General features: G+C 48.4%; 1 protein-coding gene across 2 annotated transcripts in view; it reads left to right on the forward strand.

The window, feature by feature from the left end:
* Positions 1-21010, forward strand: part of DUS2 (dihydrouridine synthase 2) — a 1290787-nt gene that overhangs the window by 373604 nt on the left and 896173 nt on the right. For both annotated transcript variants that reach the window (XM_069639713.1, XM_069639706.1), the window contains one exon: positions 13904-13947. In XM_069639713.1, the coding sequence (XP_069495814.1) occupies positions 13904-13947 (44 nt within the window). The remainder of the gene's footprint in view (positions 1-13903; positions 13948-21010) is intronic.

Below are 21010 nucleotides of genomic sequence, written 5' to 3' on the forward strand. Positions count from 1 at the left end.
CACATTGCATGACATGCCATGGTGTGTTGTGTGGCCGTGCCGGGGAGGGGTTGGGTGACATGGCACTGTTCTCAGGTTGTATTTTGCAAGTGGGTATTCATTTTTGCTGCATGGAAGTGTGTCCTTTGATGACACTGCATTGGTGGTGTTTGTGTAGGTAGGGATGCACACATTGTGACACTTCCAGATGAACAATCTCAGGCTGCTATGGTTCCGACAATTGACTGTCCCTTAATTCATCAGAATTGTCAGATTGAGTCATCAATGATTGTCAGATGGTATGTGCCAGGGCTGTGTGCACTCCACAGGGGTGTGCTTTCTATGTGAAGTAATTAGCCACCAGCTGCGTATGGGCTGCCTCACCCCGTGCCCTTTCCCCTCCCATGCGCAGCAGGCATGCATGTGGTTGGGGATGTGGGGGCACCACCATGTCCACAGCCAGGCCCCGGCGTGTTGCAACATTGTGCAGGACACATGCTGCCACTATGATCCTGCACACTACTGGGGGAGCGTATAACAGCTGCCCACCAGAACGGTCAAGGGAGCGAAAGCGTGACTTGAGCACTCCGAATGTGCGCTCCACTATGCTCCGTGTTGCAATATGGGCTGTGTTGTATCTTACCTCGGGAGGCGTGATGGGGTTCCGAATTGGCGTCATCATGTGTGTGCTCGGAGGATAGGCACTGTCCCCTGGGGAGGTGGTGATGGGGATCATTAGTGGGGTATTGGCATTACTCTGTATCTGTCATGTATGCGTGTGCTGTGGCATTTATACTCACCAAGCAGCCATGCATCGCCATGCCGCCCAGCTTCCATGTCCCGGTTTAGGGTTGACATCCTGTAAATGAAGCTGTCGTGGGTGGACCCTGGATAGTTGGCATATACTGGGGTGATGATTCCCTTGGCATCACATACTACCTGGACGTTGATGGAATGCCAGTGCTTGCGGTTTCTATAGATGTGCTCAGATGCCCTGGGGGGACGTAGAGCCACATGGGTGCAATCAATGGCACCTAGCACTTTGGGGAATTGTGCCACCCTGTAGAAATCCTGGCTGACAGCCTGCCTTTCTGCAGGTGTTCTGGGCAGGTATATGTGCCTGCGGACTGATGGGCGTGCAGTGATGATGGCCAACACCTGGTGTAGGCACCGTGACTGCGTAGCCTGTAACACCCCGCCCCCCCCCCCACTATGGCACTTGTCCACTGAAATGATCCGGTAGCCAAGAAGTGCAGTACATTGAGGACCTTCTCCAGGGGGCTGAGTGCTTGGGAGCACAGGGTGGGTGATGTGAGGTCATCCTCTCACTCACTGTCCAGGTCGAGTATTATGTGTGGTGGAAACCTGTACCTCCCATACACCTGGCCATCAGGCATACCAAATAGGCTGGTTCTGGGTGTGAAGATTCTGGCCCTGACTATCCTTCTCCTCCTCCTGCGGTATCCCACGGCCACTGCTGCTAGGAACGGTATATTCATCCTGGCGTCTGAGCTTGTTTGTTGTTTGCGCACTCTTTTATGCTGCGCAGGACGTGCGCCTGCTTCATGCTGGCGTACGTGTTTCAGGATTTGACCTTTTATTTTTTGGCGCGTTGTAGGCGACCGTGTAAATATTCCCGCCCACCCCAGGAATACACGTAACACGCTCTCCCAGGCCCAGTCGCGAGTAAATATTCCCGCCCACCCCTGGAATACACATACCCCACTCTCACAGGCCCAGTCGCGTGTGGAACTTCACGCGCACACCGAAATACACGTACCCTGATGGAATTGCGTGTGAGACTACCCGCGCACCCCTGGCATACATGTACCCAGGCAAATCGCACGGCTGGGGGGTGGGGGTGCAGGGGGACATGAGTGGGGGCCTGGTGGAGGGTGCCCCTGACTGGTGGGGGGTGGGGGTGCAGGGGGACAGGAGTGGGGGCCTGGTGGAGGGTGGCCCACAGAGCTGGGGGGTGGGGGTGCAGGGGGACGTGAGTGGGGGCCTGGTGGAGGGTGCCCTACAGTGCTGGGGGGTGCGGGTGCAGGGGGACATGAGTGGGGGCCTGGTGGAGGGTGCCCCTGGATGCTGGGGGTGAGGGTGCAGGGGGACATGAGTGGGGGCCTGGTGGAGGGTGCCCTACAGTGCTGGGGGGTGGGGGTGCAGGGGGACATGAATGGGGGCCTGGTGGAGGGTGCCCCTGGATGCCGGGGGGTGGGGGTGCTGGGAGACATGAGTGGGGGGGCCTGGTGGAGGGTGCCCCTGGATGCAGGGGGGTGGGGGTGCAGGGGGACAGGAGTGGGGGCCTGGTGGAGGGTGCCCCTGGATGCAGGGGGGTGGGGGTGCAGGGGGACATGAGTGGGGGCCTGGTGGAGGGTGCTCTACAGTGCTGGGAGACATGAGTGGGGGCCTGGTGGAGGGTGCCCCTGGATGCAGGGGGGTGGGGGTGCAGGGGGACATGAGTGGGGGCCTGGTGGAGGGTGCCCCTGGATGCAGGGGGACATGAGTGGGGGCCTGGTGGAGGGTGCCCCTGGATGCAGGGGGGTGGGGGTGCAGGGGGACATGAGTGGGGGCCTGGTGGAGGGTGCCCTACAGTGTTGGGGGGTGGGGGTGCAGGGGGACAGGAGTGGGGGCCTGGTGGAGGGTGCCCCTGGATGCAGGGGGGTGGGGGCGCAAGGGGACATGAGTGGGGGCCTGGTGGAGGGGGCCCCTGGATGCAGGGGGGTGGGGGCGCAGGGGGACATGAGTGGGGGCATGGTGGAGGGTGCCCCTGGATGCAGGGGGGGTGGGTGTGCTGGGAGACATGCGTTGGTGGGCAGTAGTGCAAGGTGACATGTGGGTTGGCTGGGGGCCATGGCCATGGTGGATGGGCTGCCTGCGGGACATGTGCAGGGGTGCAGGGTAGTCCCCTGTGGTGTGGGCCACCTGCAGGGGCCGTGGAGGGTGTAGAGGGAACAGCTGGGAGGACCCACACGGCCAATTCACGTGCGGGAGTCCCCGGCACCCCCGAAATACACGTAGGCTGCTGGATTCGCGTGTGGAATTTGCTGCGCACCCGGAGTACACGTACCCTGCAAATTTGCGTGTGAAACTTCCCGCGCACCCCGGAATACAAGTGCCCAGGCCAATCGCATGTGGAACTTCCCGCGAACCCCGTAATACACGCACATGCTATTTTTCACACAGCTGGTGTCCGTGTTTGTCGGTACCCCTCTGCACCTCATTTGTCCTAGAGGGCCACTGTATGGATCATTCATCATAACTGTATATGGGTACTTTTTGTTAGCGCACATTTTGGCGCACATTTATTTCAGGCGCAGGGACGCTACTGCCTGCTTTCTTGTGGCGTACTTGTTTGGCCCTGTGCGCGTCTTTGACCGTGCGCTGGTTTGCCCTATTCGATTCCATGAATACGAGTTGTAGGCGAGCGTGTGGGCGTTCCGCGCACTTGCCTCCTGTACTTCCCCCGTGACGCCCATATTTTCACACGTTGTTCCCCATTCCGAGTGTCACGCCCCTTGTTCCGCCTACTTTTGTAATGTGCGCCGCGCTATGTGCGATTTCGCAGCGGCCGTGGCGCACGCCGTTGGATGACCTGTGCGCCGGCATGCGCCGCGCACTTTTTCAGCGCACATCCAATATTTTTCTCGCGCACGGACTTCCATGAATCGATGTGTGCTGGTTTCCCTGCGATTTTCGCAGTTGCACTGCGATTTTCGCACTTTTACTGCGAATCGCACGTTTTGGCACCTCTGCGTGGGAATTTTCGGCTCACATTAATTCCATGAATCGGCTTAAAAATCTTTCCAGCGTCAACTTGGAAGATTCTCCCTCAAACCTCTACTTACATTTTGCAAAGCAAATATGGTGCCAATGGTATGTTAAGGCTTAGCCATTTCTTACCAGCTGACAACATATGATTTCGTTTACATAGAGGGCTCTACTCCTATATAAATTATAAGTTTTGAATTAGACTTAAATTCACTATATTACAGAATTTGTTGGAATAGAGCGCTTTTATTTGTAAAAATGTGTCAACCCCTAAATACTAAATTTTTGCGCAAATGGATTTATCAAGGGCATTTAAAGAAAGCTTCCTGGTTCAGTCTAGTCGTGATTTTCTTGAGGCTGCATCAAACAGCTTAGAAGTACTAGCAGAGAACAACACACTGGCCAGAAAGAAATGTAGAGAATTAGATTGGGCTAAGATTGTAGATAGGGCTACGTTGTATGAGTTAAATAATGACATTGGGGAAATGCACTGGAAAAGAGGAAGCTGTACTTCCCATTTATATTCATCATGGAGGTTTTCCAGATGATTGCTGCGCTTCCGCCTGAATGTTTTGCCAACTAAAGAAATTGGATTTAGATGGAAGTAGACGGGTATAAATGATGCAATATGTGGGTATTGTGTTGGGCTGGTGGAGTCCTTAAAGCCTCTTATCTGTGAATGTCCAGCTTTAAGCTTGTTTGGAAATCATTTTCTTGGCAAACATGTTAACTATTCCCGACTATAACATTGGGAGTCTTTTTGGGAAACTGTCCATTCTGGTTTTTGTTCTAGATCAACACTGTTGGCTTTGTATTCATTTTTAAGAAAACTGAATTTGTCTAAATATGGTATCTATTTTGTTGAGTATAAGTTGGAATCACTATTATGTTTTTATGCGTGTTTGTTTTGTGAGAAAAGTCATCTTTAAAATAGAAATAATGGAATTTATTATTTTTTGTGCTAAGACCTATTTATTTATGTCATATGACACAATAATAAAATTTAAATATTAGATTCTAAGGGCCTCATTACACGGATGGCGGTAGGGATTTAACATTACCGGTAACGTTAAATCCCCATGTGGATCACGACCCGGCACACCGCTATTAGCACCACGTGCGCGCGATCCTCCATCCCGTTAATTACGCTATGCCGCTATTAGCACAGCATCACAAGGCCAGTGCACATGCTAATAGCGGCATGGTAAATCCCCCCAAACCCCTTACCGCCATGGTGCTAATACCGGCATCGCGGACCACCCGTTAAGGGAAATGAGCAGTGTTCCCACCTGCCACAGGTGGACCAAATCAGCACAGGTGGAGGCAATGGAGACTGTGGCAGCTCAAAAGGAGCACACCACACCCCTTCCCACACCAAGATGGTTCCAATACTGGCAGCATTACATGGCCTGGAGGACCTCATTGCAGCGCAGCTGCTACAACAACAGGCAGCACAAAGGAGACGCAGGAGGAGGAGGAGGAGGAGGAGGAGGAGGAGGAGGAGGAGGAGGAGGGCGAGGAGGGCAAGACAGGCACAGCAAGCACCACAACGGCACCTAATCATACCACAGAGGCACCCACCAATACCCAGGATCAGAGCCAGTCCATTCAACCTGACCCCTGAGCAGATACACACCCTGTACCGTCTGGACAGGGTTACCATCACTATCATCGTGGACATGATCCACGACGACATTGTGAGCCTCATAGACATCAGAACTGCCATCCCCCCGCTACTGAAGGTGGTGAGTGTGCTCCACTTCCTGGCCACAGGCACCTATCAGCATACAGTGGGACAGATGCATGGCATCTCACAACCAGTATTCTCACGCACGCTGAACCAGGTACTCTATGCACTCCTGAAGCATGCACCTGAACACATATCCATGCCACAGACTGCCCAGGAGATTGCAAACACAAAAGTTGGCTTCTATTCACTGGCAGGCATTCCAAGTTGCATCAGGGCCATCGACTGTACCCATGTGGAATTGGTGGTCCCACATCACAATGAAGTAGTGTACCGAAACAGGAAGCAATTCCACTCTATCAATGTCCAAATGGTATGTGACGCCAACAAGATAATCACACATTGCTGTGCCAGATTCCCAGGATCAACACATGATTCCATGGTTCTGCGGAACTGAACTATCCCACGCTACATGGAGCGACACACCGGACAACGTTCGTGGCTACTTGGTGAGTAGCAGGGCAAGCACATGGCAGCGTGATTTGGGGGGGGGGAGAGATCCATACTCCAACTGGGTGTGAATGGGGGGGGGGAGAGATACATACTCCAACTGGGTGTGAATGGGGGGGGGAGATCCATACTCCAACTGGGTGTGAATGGGGGGGGGAGATCCATACTCCAACTGGGTGTGAAGGGGGGGGGGGGGAGAGATCCATACTCCAACTGGGTGTGAAAAGGGGAGGGGGAGATCCATACTCCAACTGGGTGTGAAGGGGAGGGGGAGATCCATACTCCAACTGGGTGTTGACTGGCGTCCGTAGGGAAAATGGACATACAGTTGTACGCCAATGTCCTTCAGGGAAGGCCACGATGTACTTGAGAAGAACCCACATGCAAATCGAAGGTGCACAACATTGAGAACAATGCAGGTTGCAAAATATTACACATCCATCCACATTGCACATCATGCCACGCCACATATTACACAAATCAGCAACATGGCGTCAAGACAGTAATACAGAATCAGTGCAGCACAACATCAATCCAGCAACGCGCCCTTGAATGTATGCAAAGGGATCACCCCTAGACATAGCACTGAACCACACACCTATGGCACCACTGAAGTGATGTTTCACAGCATGGCAACATCGGTGTCAGGATGTCAGTACACTAGCAGTGTGGTACCAAATTTGGATGGGCCAGGGACACCTAAGACCTGGCCTCACCCAGGACACGTCAATTACTGTTGGAGGCATTAATGTGGCATTTCTACTTGCAGGGTCAACCTCCCCCTTGCACGTTGCTGTCACACAGACCATCTGCATGTATGCTGTCAATTCAATACTTGAATCACAATGCAATGTCAATTTGTGTGATGTGAACAGGCCGATCTTGAGGTGAAAAGTAACAGGACCCCGTTCATTCCCCCATACAGGTGATGCGGGCTATCCCCTGAAGACCTGGCTCCTCACACCTGTACGGAACCCACAGAACAGGCACGAGGAGGAATACAATCGTGCACATACCCGTACCCGCATCGTGATCGAGCAGACTTTTGGACTTCTGAAGTCACGTTTTAGGTGCATTAGCGGGTCTGGTGGTGCTCTCCTGTATGGACATGGGAAGGTCGGCAAGATCACCATGGCATGTGTCATGCTGCACAATATGTGTATCAGATGGAATGTGCCACTGCCCCCTGACGTTGAAATAGAAGCACCTGATGAGGATGGTGATGAGGACGGAGGTGAAGGGGATGCAGGTGTTGCAAGACGGGATGGCCAGGAGGGACGTGCTGTGAGACAGCATCTGATCAACCAAATATTCTGAGGGACATGTTTCCGTACTGTCACATGGATATGGGGGGTAATGCACTGGTGTATGTTTTGAAGCACGCAATGGACCCTGTCGCCAATAAAGTACACACACACAATGAAGATGTCCAAGCCTGTGTTTTGATCAGGAACCAGTGTATTGAGTGACATAAAGGTGTAGAAGTACAAGACCCAAAACATCCCACCACCCTTCCCAGCCCCCCCCCACAACAGACACATAACACCCGTCCCACCAACCCCCCACAACAGACCCATAACACCCTTCCCACCACCCCCTACAACAGTCCCTCATGTGTCTGCCATGTATTCCCTGGACAATGCATACAGAGGAATCTCCATCAACCCCCTATTTTCCATTGTCCTTGAAAGGATCTTGAGGGTTGCCAGACGTGCGCCTGGTGGTGCGCGATGAGCGCCGGAGGGGGCTTGTTTGTCTCGACCCGGAAGATGAGGACGGGGCAGACTGGCCTTGTTGGGAAAAGTGGCGGTCCATGGTGTCAGCCATGCGGACAAGGACCTCCCTGAGCCTCGCTATCTCATTGCATAGCCTGTCGGTGTTGGCGTCCATCCGCTCAGTGCAGTGCCTCGCAGCCTCGACAATGTTCTCTCTGAGATTGGCAGCCTCCTCAACATGCTGGCCGACCAGCACAGTCAGCTCGTTTTGGCGCTGCAGGATGGTGGTGAGTTGGGGGGCAGTGCTGGGTGACCGTGCACTGGATGCTGTGCCCTCCGATGCATCCACTGCAGCAGGTGATGGTAACATGGGGGACATGATTGCAGGGTTGGTGTCCTCAACAGTCCCATCAGACCCAGGGGTCTGGAATGGCACAGGCGCTGGGGTTCCAGGGGGGCTTGGGGTGTGCATCTCCATGTGCTGGCCTAGGGTGTCCTCCGGATCGGATAGGGGGGCAGTGGCGGCTGCCTCACCAGCGGAGCTAGCCACAGCTGATGGTGGGCCCTCGGTGGCTGGCATTGGTGCCAGTGGGTTCACCTCCGGTGGTGGGGCCGCAGTTGGTGGTGCAGCTACTACTGCCCTGGCAGTGGCACTATGACGATGTTTCCTACTCGTCAGGTGTGCCCTTCCCCCCCTTGCCCCTGGATGTTGTTGGGGTATCCTCCGGCCCCTGTGCCCTTGGCCTCTTGCATGTGGCTGGTGCCTTTGATGCATCAGCGGCATCCTCCCCATCTGTATGTGAGCCTGTCAGGGACGAGAAGGGGGATATCATTGGTTGCGATTCAATTTACTTAATGAAGATTACATGAATGATGCAGTTGTGGCCATTGGGACTCAGTGGTTGTGGATGCAGGTGATGTGCCAGTTCAGTGCCTCATCCATGCATGGTTGTGTTTGGGACTTGTCTCTGGTGATGTGTTCATGTGTGTGTGTTTGGGTCTGACACTGACATGGTGAGGGATGGATGCATGTGTGGATGTGTCTCCATGCATGAGAGGAGTCTGTGCTCACATATGGAGGTAACAGTACATTCACACCGCATCCTGTCATGTGTACACTCACCTCCATCTGAAGTGGTAGCCACGCCGATCTCCATGCTGCCCACTCCCTCGATGGATTCAACGGCAATCATGTTTGCGCATGTCTCCTCCCATTCCTTCATCCGGATTGGTGAGCCATCTCCACCGGCACTGGCAATGCGGTGGTTCTCAGCCAGGATGCCCCTCACCCGCAGCCTGAGGTCGTCCCACCTCTTCTTGCATTCGCGCACGGTGCGCGTGCTGGTGCCCACAGCACTGACTTTGAGGGCTACATCCTCCCAGATGGCTTTTTTCTTCAGCAAGGTTGGCCGGCGCATGTCATTTGCAAAGACTACCTCTGCATGCTCTGCAAGGGTCTGTGTTAACATGACCAATTCCTCATTGGTATATTTTTCCTTGCGCTGCCTGTCACTGGTTTTCTTCAAAGCCTTGGGCATGATGCAGGTGTCGCAGATGAATTTGCACAGCTCCCAACTCAAAACAGGTCCAGGGTGCAGAGGATGGCAATGGATTGTGTTTTTAAAGATGGCCGCCGTGCTCTTTCCCGTTCCTGTGCGATGACGCTATTTCCGGTTCCGCAATTTAACAGTCACCGCTAATAGCGGTCACCGCTAATGGCGCGAGGGCGGAGGTGCTATCTGCACTTTCGCGGAAGGCGGTAAATGACTTTTGGGGACTTTAGCGGCATGGCGGTAGGGTCATTAACGGCATGGCGCTATGCTCGTGTCCGCGTACTCGTAATGGTACGCCATTAGCGCCCTCTTGCGAGGGCGGACACGTTAATAGCGCCATGCCGCTAATTTGCGGTAAGTCACAAGGTTTGTACTGACTGACCTAAGGTAGTGAATACTAATATTGATGTATTTCCCGCTCTGTCTATTTTGTCTATACCACAGTTAAGTCTAATGATGTCTTCCTATTTGTATAGGTCCTAGTGCTAAAGAACCTGCACTACGTTAACCAAATTATAATAATAATCAATCCATCAGAAGGACTGTGGTGCAATAGCACTGCACTCTACCTTGGAAAAATACGTCCTTATATGTTACAGTAAATTATTCTTCAACTAAATTAACTTTTCAAATGTTTAGATTTGTTTCCTATGACATTCAGACTTTAAATCCTGTAACTTGCCATATATAAACTATTGTTGTCGAAAAGCCAACAATATACATAAAATGTTCTTGAAGAAACAAATCAATTGGTTTAACCCTTTCACAGCAAAATGAGAGGTTATGGCTGGAAGGTTTAGAATTAATATTAACCTCTCGCATTGCTCTGAGCAACCCTTCAGACCATTGTTCTTCGCCTGCCAAGCCATTACAAAAGGGGAAAGACCATATGCAAATCAGGCTTGGTCCCACCCAAAAAGGGGCAGGCCAGCCTAAACTGCTTTGTCACGTCCTTCTGTACAAGACCACAAGCATCATGGTGGCTAACATACACGAGCCTCACTGACTCGCATCACCGTGGATACCGCCACGCTTTCTGGAGTGCAGTTTATCCAGACCCGGCACATACTGCCTACTTACAGGTACATGTTTTAATTAATATATAGTTCTCCAGAGGCACTTTCCACACGGATTATAGAGTATTTTACTCTTTCTTTTGTGTCATTTTAGCTGAATCAGAGCGTGTGTCTTACACGAACAACAGCGAACTTCTCCCGATACTATGACTGACGCCTCCAGTTAACAGCACGGCAGTACACCACACGTTCGGTGCCGGTGCACTTTCTGAGGGCAGCTCTGTCTTTTACAGGTACTTCACATTAAATGCTGATTTCGCAGTTTTTTCACAATCTTCTCGTTTCCCACATATTTCAATAGGGTCCATGTAATTACCTATTTTCTTTAGAGTTTGCCTACATCAAGCCACTCATATGAGAATATATAAGTCTTCGGATACAAGGTTGATGACATCCTCCGGCCTCGTATTCCCGCTTTTCAGTCACACGAGTGAGTTTCACTTTACTGTTTTAGTATTGGCATAATCCACCCATATTACATGTTCAAGATTTTCTATAAAATAAACCAGGTGACATTGACCCTGTCCCTTGTTTTAAACCGACAGACTGAGTGAGTCATATCGTGTCGAATTGAATGCAATTTCCTTGCATTTTCTACATTTCTAGGATTCGTCAACTTCAAGCAAATAGGTAGACATTTTTGACTAGCCTTTTCTAACTATGTGTACTCACATTTAGCTTTGATGCGGCTATTATCAGCCTGAACAGCTTTCATCAACCTAGAATATGCATGACTAGATTATCAGTCAGACTCGATGCACTACACTTTATTATTCACCATTTATTATTACACTTAATGCATCATGATCAAGCTCATCCAGGAACCTAGGAAACTAATGCTATGCCTAAATTGGTGCTCACCAGGTCCCCTTCAACCGCCTTTTAAACAAGGCATATGTGTAAAACACTGACATTTTTAATAACAGTATGATATTGGACATTGCGATGATTGTCTAGAGAATTAATAGTATGTCATATAACAATCACCCAAGTATTCTGTACCTTTGGTAGTTGACCACCACCGCTATGATATGTCCCCCATTATGTATCCTATAATGTTTGTTGGGAATAATTATGATAAAACATACTCATGGGATTTACCCTCTTGTTTTTCCCTCCACTTTTTATCTCTCCACTTGATCTCTCTCTATATCTTGCTTGAATGTGTCCTAGTGCTTTTGGGCTCAAGAAGAAGAGGAAAAGACCTCGAAACGCGTCAGCCAAGCACCCAGAATTTACGGATTCTTGTCCACTCTTTTCTCTTTTTTTGCACTTTATGCCAATATACTTACAATCAATTGTAGTAAAAAACATGTTTGCTTTGTTTTACGCAATTAAATACCTATTCTGTTTCTAAAACAGAGACTATCATTGATTCTAATTGAACATTTTTCATATGTAAAGTTTCATAATGAACTATTGAATGTCTTTTTGACAACATTCCAAAGTGTGCAGAGGACGGGAGGGCTCCCAATCAGGATCCTCTTACTTTCCCTACTGTGTGCAATATTGGTCTTGTGCCAAGACCATCTTTTCTCCCCCGCACATTAAAATTCCAGAAACCTAAAAAGTAAATGAAGATAATTCTATCTTGAACAACTAGTGTGCACCGACAACCCAATTTCTCTTTTGTTTCAAGACCACAAGCATCCCCAGACATGTTTCGGCATTATTTGGCCTCATCAGTGAGGAGTAGCTTGGGTCTTTTCACAAACATTATAGTTTATATAAAACATAATAGTATTTGTTGTGCATAGTTCTTTGTAAATTACAATTCATGATATTAAACATATCTGTGGTTGTAAACATTTAGAATTAAATCCTTCATCAGGCGCTTACAGCCATCAACTTCTTATATGGGTATCTTCTGTACAGTAATCCTCGACTGGTTTATTATGCACATAAACAAAATACGAAATGGTGCCCAGAATGTCACTTTCAGTTCGCCGGAAAACCGTACCGGCTCATGACACCATATTTAGAAGATGCTGACCACGGTTCCATACTGGTCTTCAACAATTGTGACCATGGGGAGTGTAACGTCTTTGCATAACTAAGTGCACAAAATATATAAGAATATTTAAAATGTGTCCCAGAATGAAGATGTGTATCATTACTTTACAGTGTATAAGCAAACCAAGATTTTGATTTTCTTTCAGAATGATTAAACAAAGATATGCTACTACCTTTACACGATTATATCAACTTCTAGGTACACAAGGTAAATTAATATAACATAAAGATGTATCATTGAAAAATTTAGAGTCTGGGAAATAATGATTAAATATTTGATTTCAGATAATTATCTTTCATGTGGTACCAGAACATAGGGATAATGAAGACTCATTTCTTTAGAGGAAATTAAATAAAAGAACATAGGGTGAGCTCTACATTTATCATGGTTATATTTACACGCTGATAATTTAATAGGAATACTTATACAAACTGTTAGGTAAGTTTTTGATATATTTACAGAAGATACAAATATATGGAGTTGATGACTGTCCGCTCCTGATGAAGGATTTAATCCGAAAAGCATAGAGCCACATATATTTTTGATATCCTCCACGGATATTTACAAGGAACTATTAACAACAAATACAGTCATGTTTAATCTAAACTATAATGTTTGTGAAATGGTAAAACCAATTGATATGTTGTTTCAAGAAAATGTTATATAATTTTTGATTTTCAGACAAAAAAAATTCTGTGTGCTACACTACATGATTTCAAGTTTGAATGCCATAGGAAACAAATATAAAGAATGTGAAAAGTAAATTTAATTGAATTATTATTTTTGTATTAAATCTGAACATACAAGGACAGCTTTTTCCAAGGTAGAGGGCAGTGCTATTCCACCACAGTTTGTCTGGTGATTTTAATGCTAATGGGGTATGCTGTGACTTGGCAGAAATAGATGCACATACCCAAGAATGTTTCAGGCATGATTATAGCTCATTGGAATATCCATGATTTGGTATGCACCAGCCTCCTCATCACCCCGAGATGACCACACACACTCCATGAACACCATTTCAATCCAACCAAGCAATGAAGAGACCAGTTCTCTCCTTTCTCCAGGAGAATCTACAGAATACACTTGCCACCCTATCCTATCCCTATCCTCTGTGATCCTACAGGCACCTCACCTAAGACTGATTGAATCACACCTAGCCTTTCGCAAGGCTATCAAAACTAGACTCTTTGTCTAAACTGAATATCAAATACGAATCTGTATCAGCCATTTTCTGCATATGTGCTTGTTACTGTGTAACCATGAGCCCACTGGGCACCCGTCTGTAATCTTAAGTCCGCTTATCTTCTGTAACAGCGCCTCTATATCTTATGGGCTGCAAGTGCGCTTGATAAATGCAAATAAATAAAATAAAATGAATAAAATAACCTACCAAAGGGAGAGTATGTAGATGCAAATAAATCACTACGGCTTAGTAGAGACCAGTGGGCCATGATGGCACTGACAATTTAATTTAAATTGCTGAAGTACATTGTCTTGTCTTGCCACACCGTTGAGCAGGACTTCAACATGTTTACGAACAGTAAGCAAGGCAGAGTTACTGCTGTAGAGTAATCTTGTTCTTTTTATTGTTGTAGGGATCAGCGATTCCAGAGAGAGCCCTTGCAGCTGCCAAGCTAATGTAAGTTTCCAATGGGCCGATTTGTTCTCTGTCAGAACTGTAAATGTTGAACGTACGCTAATGTGTTCCCAGGCCATTGTTTACCCATGTTCTGTAAACATATTGTCTTCTGTGTTTTGAGTTCCAAACATTTGTATTGAAAAATTAATAAAGTACAGTACAAACAAGGGAAATCATCACAGTAATAAAAACCTTATTACTAGCCACAATACAATACAGTCTCCCTGGCTAGAGCCTGGTGTGACAAGGCCAGTGCAATGTGAACCCCTCTCAGCTGGGTGTGGGGGACCTACCAGGGTTCTCTGTGCTTAGATCAACAGTGTTTTTTTCGCTGTTTTTTGCCAAATATTTTCAGTGGGAAAAAAATTCATCGGTTTTTGTTTTCATATTTGCGAGGGGTCTCCCCCTATGCTCCCCTTCCCTGTTATCTGGCCCCCTATTCCCCACACCCCTCTACTCCTTACATCCCCTTACCCACACACCCCCTATATTTTTTGATGAGTCTTCTGGCCATAAATATTCATCAAACAATTCTGCAAAGAAAAAAGTCTGGCGATGTGATAACGTCTTACTCCTACAAGGGAGAAATTCAGAGCTAGAACATCCTCTTTGGATAACCATGGCAGTTGAGGTAGTCCAAATTCCTGCCCCCTTTTGTGCCAGTTTATTGTGGTGCAGTACACGGATGTCTCATGTGAAGCTTCTTAGGCAGGATACTTGCTAGTTAGTTTTTAGAAACCGTGCAAGATCTGTGCAGCAGCATGAACTTGCAGGAAGAGCATAGTCATCCAGTGCCAGACGCTGTCCATTTGGAGAAGTCAACGACCTGGACCTGGCCAATTGAAAGCATCCCCCAGAGGCTGCTGCAGACCACAGCACGACACCCGAAACAGAGAGCAGTTGGGAAGAGAGAGAAGCAATAAGAAAGCGGGCTACACATAAGTGGCAGCAAGACCGACCACGTTATCACTCCTGAGCAGCTGCAAACACCTTTGGGCCAAAGCCCTAGATAGGGGTCTGTAGCCTTTGGCTCTCCAGATGTTTTGGACTACAAATCCCATCAGTCCTAGCCAGAAAACTGAATGGTGAAGGATCATGGGACTTGTAGTCCAAAACATCTGGAGAGCCATAAGTTGCAGCATCGGCCCTAAACCCACCAGGGACTAAACAAAGGGGCTTAATCCTCCGCACACACAGGTCTTACCTTAGAGGCACCTAGATCAGGTTTGTGTTAGGTGGCATTGGATAGTGTACTGTCCAGGCTGCCAATAGTTTCCCTAGTGGGCCCGTGCAGAGACAATTGGTGAGGTTTAGGCTGCTACTTGACATCTTTCCCAATTGTAAAACCTCCTGGTGGTCAAAAGAGGGCCAGGTTGGTCAGGCAAGAGAACCAAAAGCAGGAAAAAGGGACGTAAAGAGGGTAACAGGAGGCAGGATTGTGTGTGTAGTCCGAGTGCAGGCAGATGAAGGGGAGGTGGCAGACCAATAGACCAGCAAGAGATAGGATGGAGAAACGGAGTGTGGATGTGATTTTTGGATCAGATGAGGTGTGGTTAGTGAATGCAACATTACCGCATTGTATCTGTGCGTAAAAGGGTAGGCAAGGCTTGAAGTGTAGGGAGTGTATGTGAAATGTTTGTGTGAGTGATAGGAGTGTGCCTGAATAGGGGTTGAGGATGGAGTAGTGATACTAGTTGTGTGAAGAAGTGAGTAGTACTGTGGAAGAGAGAGTATTGTAGAATAGGGAGCAGTAGTTTGAGGGAGGGAGTTGTAGAGTAGTTGAGGCAGTAGTAACATCAAAGGGTGTAGGCAAGGCCAAGGACGAGCGAGAGACATCTGAAGATCAGAAGAGGATATTGAGAGTAGAGGTGGGTGAAGTTGGAGGATATTAGTGAGAGGAGAGCATCAGGTATTGCGAGAGAAAGGAATATATTGGCATCACAGAAAAGAGACCAAGTCGAGCAGAGTGTCTGAAAGGCACAGTCCCATACCCTTTCAAATACTACAACTGGATAGAGTAGGGACTGTTTAGTAAATCCCTGAGGCATTTTAGATGGAGAAGGCACACTTCCTTTAGAGCCCCCCAGCCCCCTTTTCAGTAAGATCTTGCACAGTTGCTATAACTAAGCAATAACTACTATCCTGGGACTCTGAACATCTGGGTTAGAGAGGCAGTGCTTTTTTAGATGAGGGAGAGAAAGAGGAATGCCATAAGGCCCTTTGAAATGTTAATAAAAATTCTTGAACTGTCTGAGCATTGGAGAATTCTTTGAGCCACCTGTGAGACTAGAAAATAAAACATTATTGTGGTAGCGTGGAGGAAAGGGTAGAAGAATTTGAAGGAGAGACATACAGTTAGGCATGACTGTAATTGAGTATGCATAATTCATAAGTACAGTATTTGGCATACAATAAGAGCCACAGGATGGGAAAGGGATTAAGAGTAGAGGTGAGGGGGTGGGTACAAATACTAAAACTAAGGAATGGGATAGAGTAGGATATAGGAGGGAATACGCAGCTAACTAAAGTGAGATGGGTGGAGTATCATGTGCTGATTGAGCCACCTGGGTGTACAGCTGCACCTACTAACTTACAAGTAGGGCATACTCGGTACATCTGAGAAACCATAAACTTGAGAAGCAGGCTTCTGAGTGGTGCCCTTGTAGTTAATGACCTCATCTTACCCTTCCAGGCCTGAACCAACAACAATTCAATAAAGCACACGATCAAAACAGAGAGTTTATTCCAAACTAGTGAGCATCAAAAAGAAGAGTGCAGCACTTATTTCAAGTCGGAAGCTCTATTTCCTCTTGTTATTAATTTTCTAAGAATTTCCACAGTTCTTGCCGGAAAGGATTTTCATACCTCATTGAGACAAACTCTAATCGGGGCTTGCTCCATCGTGTTTGAGGCCTCCATCTTGTAATTTGGGCAGAACGGCAGGAATTATTTCCTTCCCCAACTGTCTTGTTATTCCGTTGACCACAAAAATCACAATGGCTCCTGAGCATGGTCATCAGAACTGCAGCGTGATCTGGGGAGAAGGCGACGCCATCTGGCATCAAGGCCTCTGGGGCCTACAACTTCCATGCCGAGGAGGGTTATTTTAGATGCTAGGATCAACAGTCTAAACCAAGAAACAAGCATGCTGGTTGCTTTAAATATCTTGAAAGTGTAAGTGAACTGAAGCAGATCTCTGGGTGAAGCTGCCCTGGACCCCTTTAATTTAGAATAAAGAAACAAATGTGAACTGGGACACCAGCTCCCCTTTAGTTTAGAACTCTGCACTTGGTTCTTTCCATCATTCAACCTGACAACACCATAGCCATCCCCGCTTGTAGTTTAGATACTATCTCCCTAGAGCCTTTTCCCTAAGAGAAGAATATAGATGTTGAAGTTGATTAAATTGTCTGGTCTTCTGTTGTATCTATGTTTGACAGTACACACCTGCACACATGCCTTCCAACGGACCTGGACGCACTGATTTACAGGTGATTATGCACAAAAGTCTCTCATTTGTACCCATGACTTATTGTACTGTTTGATAGCTTGACCAGGCTCATGGTGACACTTATCAGGAGGTGATGTGAGCTGTATTGAATTAAGAAAATAGTAATTCATATCCACTAAATAGCATAGTTTTTCAAATGTTCATAATGTTTCAGAAATGTATACTAGTTTGCCTCGATCTGATACGGTTTGTATATGAAAGTGGCAATTTTCTACTTCCTACCCAATGACCATGCCAGGATTTCTAATAATGGCAGAGGATCATCTTTTCCAATACAAAGTTAGCCATGAGAAAAGCAATAGTTCATTATCTTGACCATCTACTCCCAGATAACAACACAAACAGTTAGACAATAGACGGAGAGCTGTAAATTGGTTGATAAATGAAATGTCAACATTTTTTCATTTTCTATGCAAACATGAAATTGTGAAAAATGATATTTTATGTAATATGCGAAAAGTTTCTAAAAGTATACTTTTGTAAAATTTGAAAGGTTGATTCAACTCAAACAAATAAAAAAAAATAATGGCAGAGGTTGTTTTTTTTCTACTGTCCTTTGATTTAGGTTTTACCTCACAACCCAGCGGTTAACCTTAGTTGTATGACAAATGAAAGATTGCAGATGATACTCCTACGTCCCGTCCCCTTTCCTCCATCCTGTATGGGTGTCCCTTGCTAGGGACCGGAACTGAACCTTTTTTCACCAGAAAAATAACACTTTACCTTTAAATGTATACGTGTGTGGGGTGCAGCCCTGGGAGCATGCTCTCTCCTAACCCCACCCACCAGCGCCACACTGCAGTCCTCTTTTCCATGTCGACAGGAACTTGCCGCTTTCACCAGCTAGCCTGGGTGAGGCCCAAGCCTCGTAATTCCATGCGCTTTCCCTAAGCTTTTGTGTTTTTCTAATTTCAGGTATTTGGGAGCACTGTCCACCGGTTCGCTAGTCTGTCCCCGGCGCATATCGACCGCGCCTGGCTTCAGCATGTGCCCGTTGTGCAACGGTTCCTTGCCCACCTCGGATAAGCATACACTCTGCCTCCGGTGCCTTGGAGAAGATCACGGATGGGAAGGCTGCGCGGTGTGTGACAATCTCATACCCACGATCCCTCATAAACCGGTTGGCGCAGTGGAGAGAGTTGTTTTCCAGGACTCCGCCGGAGAGCATTAAGGAATACGTATACAGGAAGAACAAGAAGGCGAGCGTACTGGGGAAGCCTACTGATGGAAAGGGTCAGCCGAACCCTCGCACCGACAGCAGGGACACTGAGGTTCTTATAGCTGCTGGTTTAATGGCCAAGAAGGTCTAAGGACCCTACCGGTTCCTGTGACCGGGCACACACCCGAGGAGGCGCCTACACGCAGCGCAGACAGCACTACCGTCCACATGATTGAGGGCCGAGGGCCGATTGTTTACCAGGCCCACAATGAGGTGCAAAGTGGGGGCGGAGCCAATACGTTCAGGCATGCAGGCCGAGGCCAGGCCCACGTTGTCCACAGTTACATGTGCGGAAGGCACAGACAAAATAGCAGTGCGCGCAGACAATATGGCGCCCAGGACAGAAGTCCGCCAACAAGGTGAAACACTAAGGTGCGAGCCTATGGCCAGGGCAGATTGGGGTCCTAGAACTCCATTCACGTGGACTACTTCATACCCAACATTCACGGGTCAGACACAGTACCATGAGGGCATGTACTCACAAGGTGGGAGCAGACAGCAGGCCTTTACTCCACCGCAGCCAGCGCTGGTGCAGGACCGCATCCAGCCCGCTTGAGAAGATCGCTTTTTTAACACATTTTTTATGCAGTCTCCACAGATGGGGAACATCCTTAAGGGCATAATCCAGGAGATGCTACCTCCCACAGCGCCACCTCAGCCGGTGCCTGCGCAGCCTGTATCTCCAACACCACCGTTGCCCAGGCCTCCGGTACTTCCGGTTGCAGCACCTACACCTCCAGTTCCAGCGCCTGGGCCTTCTTCCGTGGCAGAACTAATGCCTACGGACCCAGGGGCCCCTTCTAACACAGGTCATCAACAAGACACTGATGAGGAGGAGCAGGACACGCCTTCTTCAGCGAGGGCATTCCATGATAGAATTGCTGGGTTACCTGATTACCTGGGCATACCTCAGCCCCAGAAGGAGCTACGGGAGTCGGGGATCCTGGGAAGTGCTCACTATCAAAGCAGAATCCAGATCTGGCATCCCGCTGCAGAAGGACGTGGAGGCTCTGGCGAAGAAGGGATGGCTCAAGCCCCACTCCACTCAGCCAACAAATGCACCACCAGCCACTGTTGTCAGTCATTGCGGCAGTATCTATGCATGCCAAGCCCCAGACCTCTACTACGAACACCTCAACCTCAGCATTGCTGGACAAAGAAGAAAAAATGCTCGAGGCCTATGGGAAGAAGGTGTACTTGAATGTGGGGCTTCACCACAGGCATGCCAACGCAGATGCCATCTGGCAGCGGTTAATCAACGGCTGTGGAGGGAGATCACAGACTTCCTCCCAGATATTCCAGCCGACAAACCAGCCTCGTTCAAGGCAGAACTCGCGGAAGCGAAAATCGGGGCACAGTACATCCTGGAAGCCACTGTAGCGCACATAGATACCGCTAGCAGGGCAATCTGTAGGCGAATTATATGCCGGCATGGCTCAAGGTGACCACATTCAACCCTGATGTTCTGGACAGAATCCTAGACCTAACTTGTGAGGCTGGCGACGTGTTTCACTCCACCACGGACAAAGAGCTCGATAAAAAGAAGAGAAGCTCACAGACTGCCAAATCCCTGGTTATCCTCACAAAGTCAGCAACCAAAACCTTCACACAGGGCCAATCTTCTATCCTTTGGGTTTCTAAGACAGCCGGGCCAGGCAACTGGACAAGTCACCCAGCCAACATAGGCGAAAACACCCAAAGTCTTTACACAAGGGCTTTTTTCAGTCCCCCTCGCATGCATTTGCCTCTGAAAAAAAAGCAATGACAGCTTTTCTCAGGTCCACAGCACCGCAGTCAGGGGCAGGCTGGCCCTGCACAGTCAACCTTGGCACTCACGCTTTACGGACTCATGGGTGATTTCGGTAGTCTCCTCGGGCTCCCAGCTCCCCTTGCCCCCCACTACCCCGTTCCCTCTCCCACAGATCAGGACGCCTTCATTCTTGGTAGAGATACGTTCCCTTGTAGAGAGCAAGGCTGTGGAGGAGGTTCTCCTTCCCCAGCAGGGGCATGGTTTCTACTCCCGCATCTTCGCCATTCAAAAGAAGAACCAGGCGCGCCTCCAAGTGGTCCTAGATCTTTCCTTCTTAAATCTATACCTATCTCTGCAGAAGTTCAAAATGGTAACACCAGCGCTTATAGCGGAGATGCTGTGTTGGGGGGGGATGGGACATGCTCTCTGGATCTGAAAGACGCATATTTACACGTCCCCATAGTGCAGTCTCATCGGTCCTTCCTCAGGTTCCAGGTCATGGCTTGCTTTTTCAATACAAAGTGCTGCTGTTCAGTCTGAATTCAGCGCCAAGGGTATACACAAGACTGATGAACGTGATGAC

The sequence above is a fragment of the Ambystoma mexicanum genome, chromosome 1q, assembly GCF_040938575.1.
Source record: "Ambystoma mexicanum isolate Mex_15411 chromosome 1q, UKY_AmexF1_1, whole genome shotgun sequence".
Lineage (NCBI taxonomy): Eukaryota > Metazoa > Chordata > Amphibia > Caudata > Ambystomatidae > Ambystoma > Ambystoma mexicanum.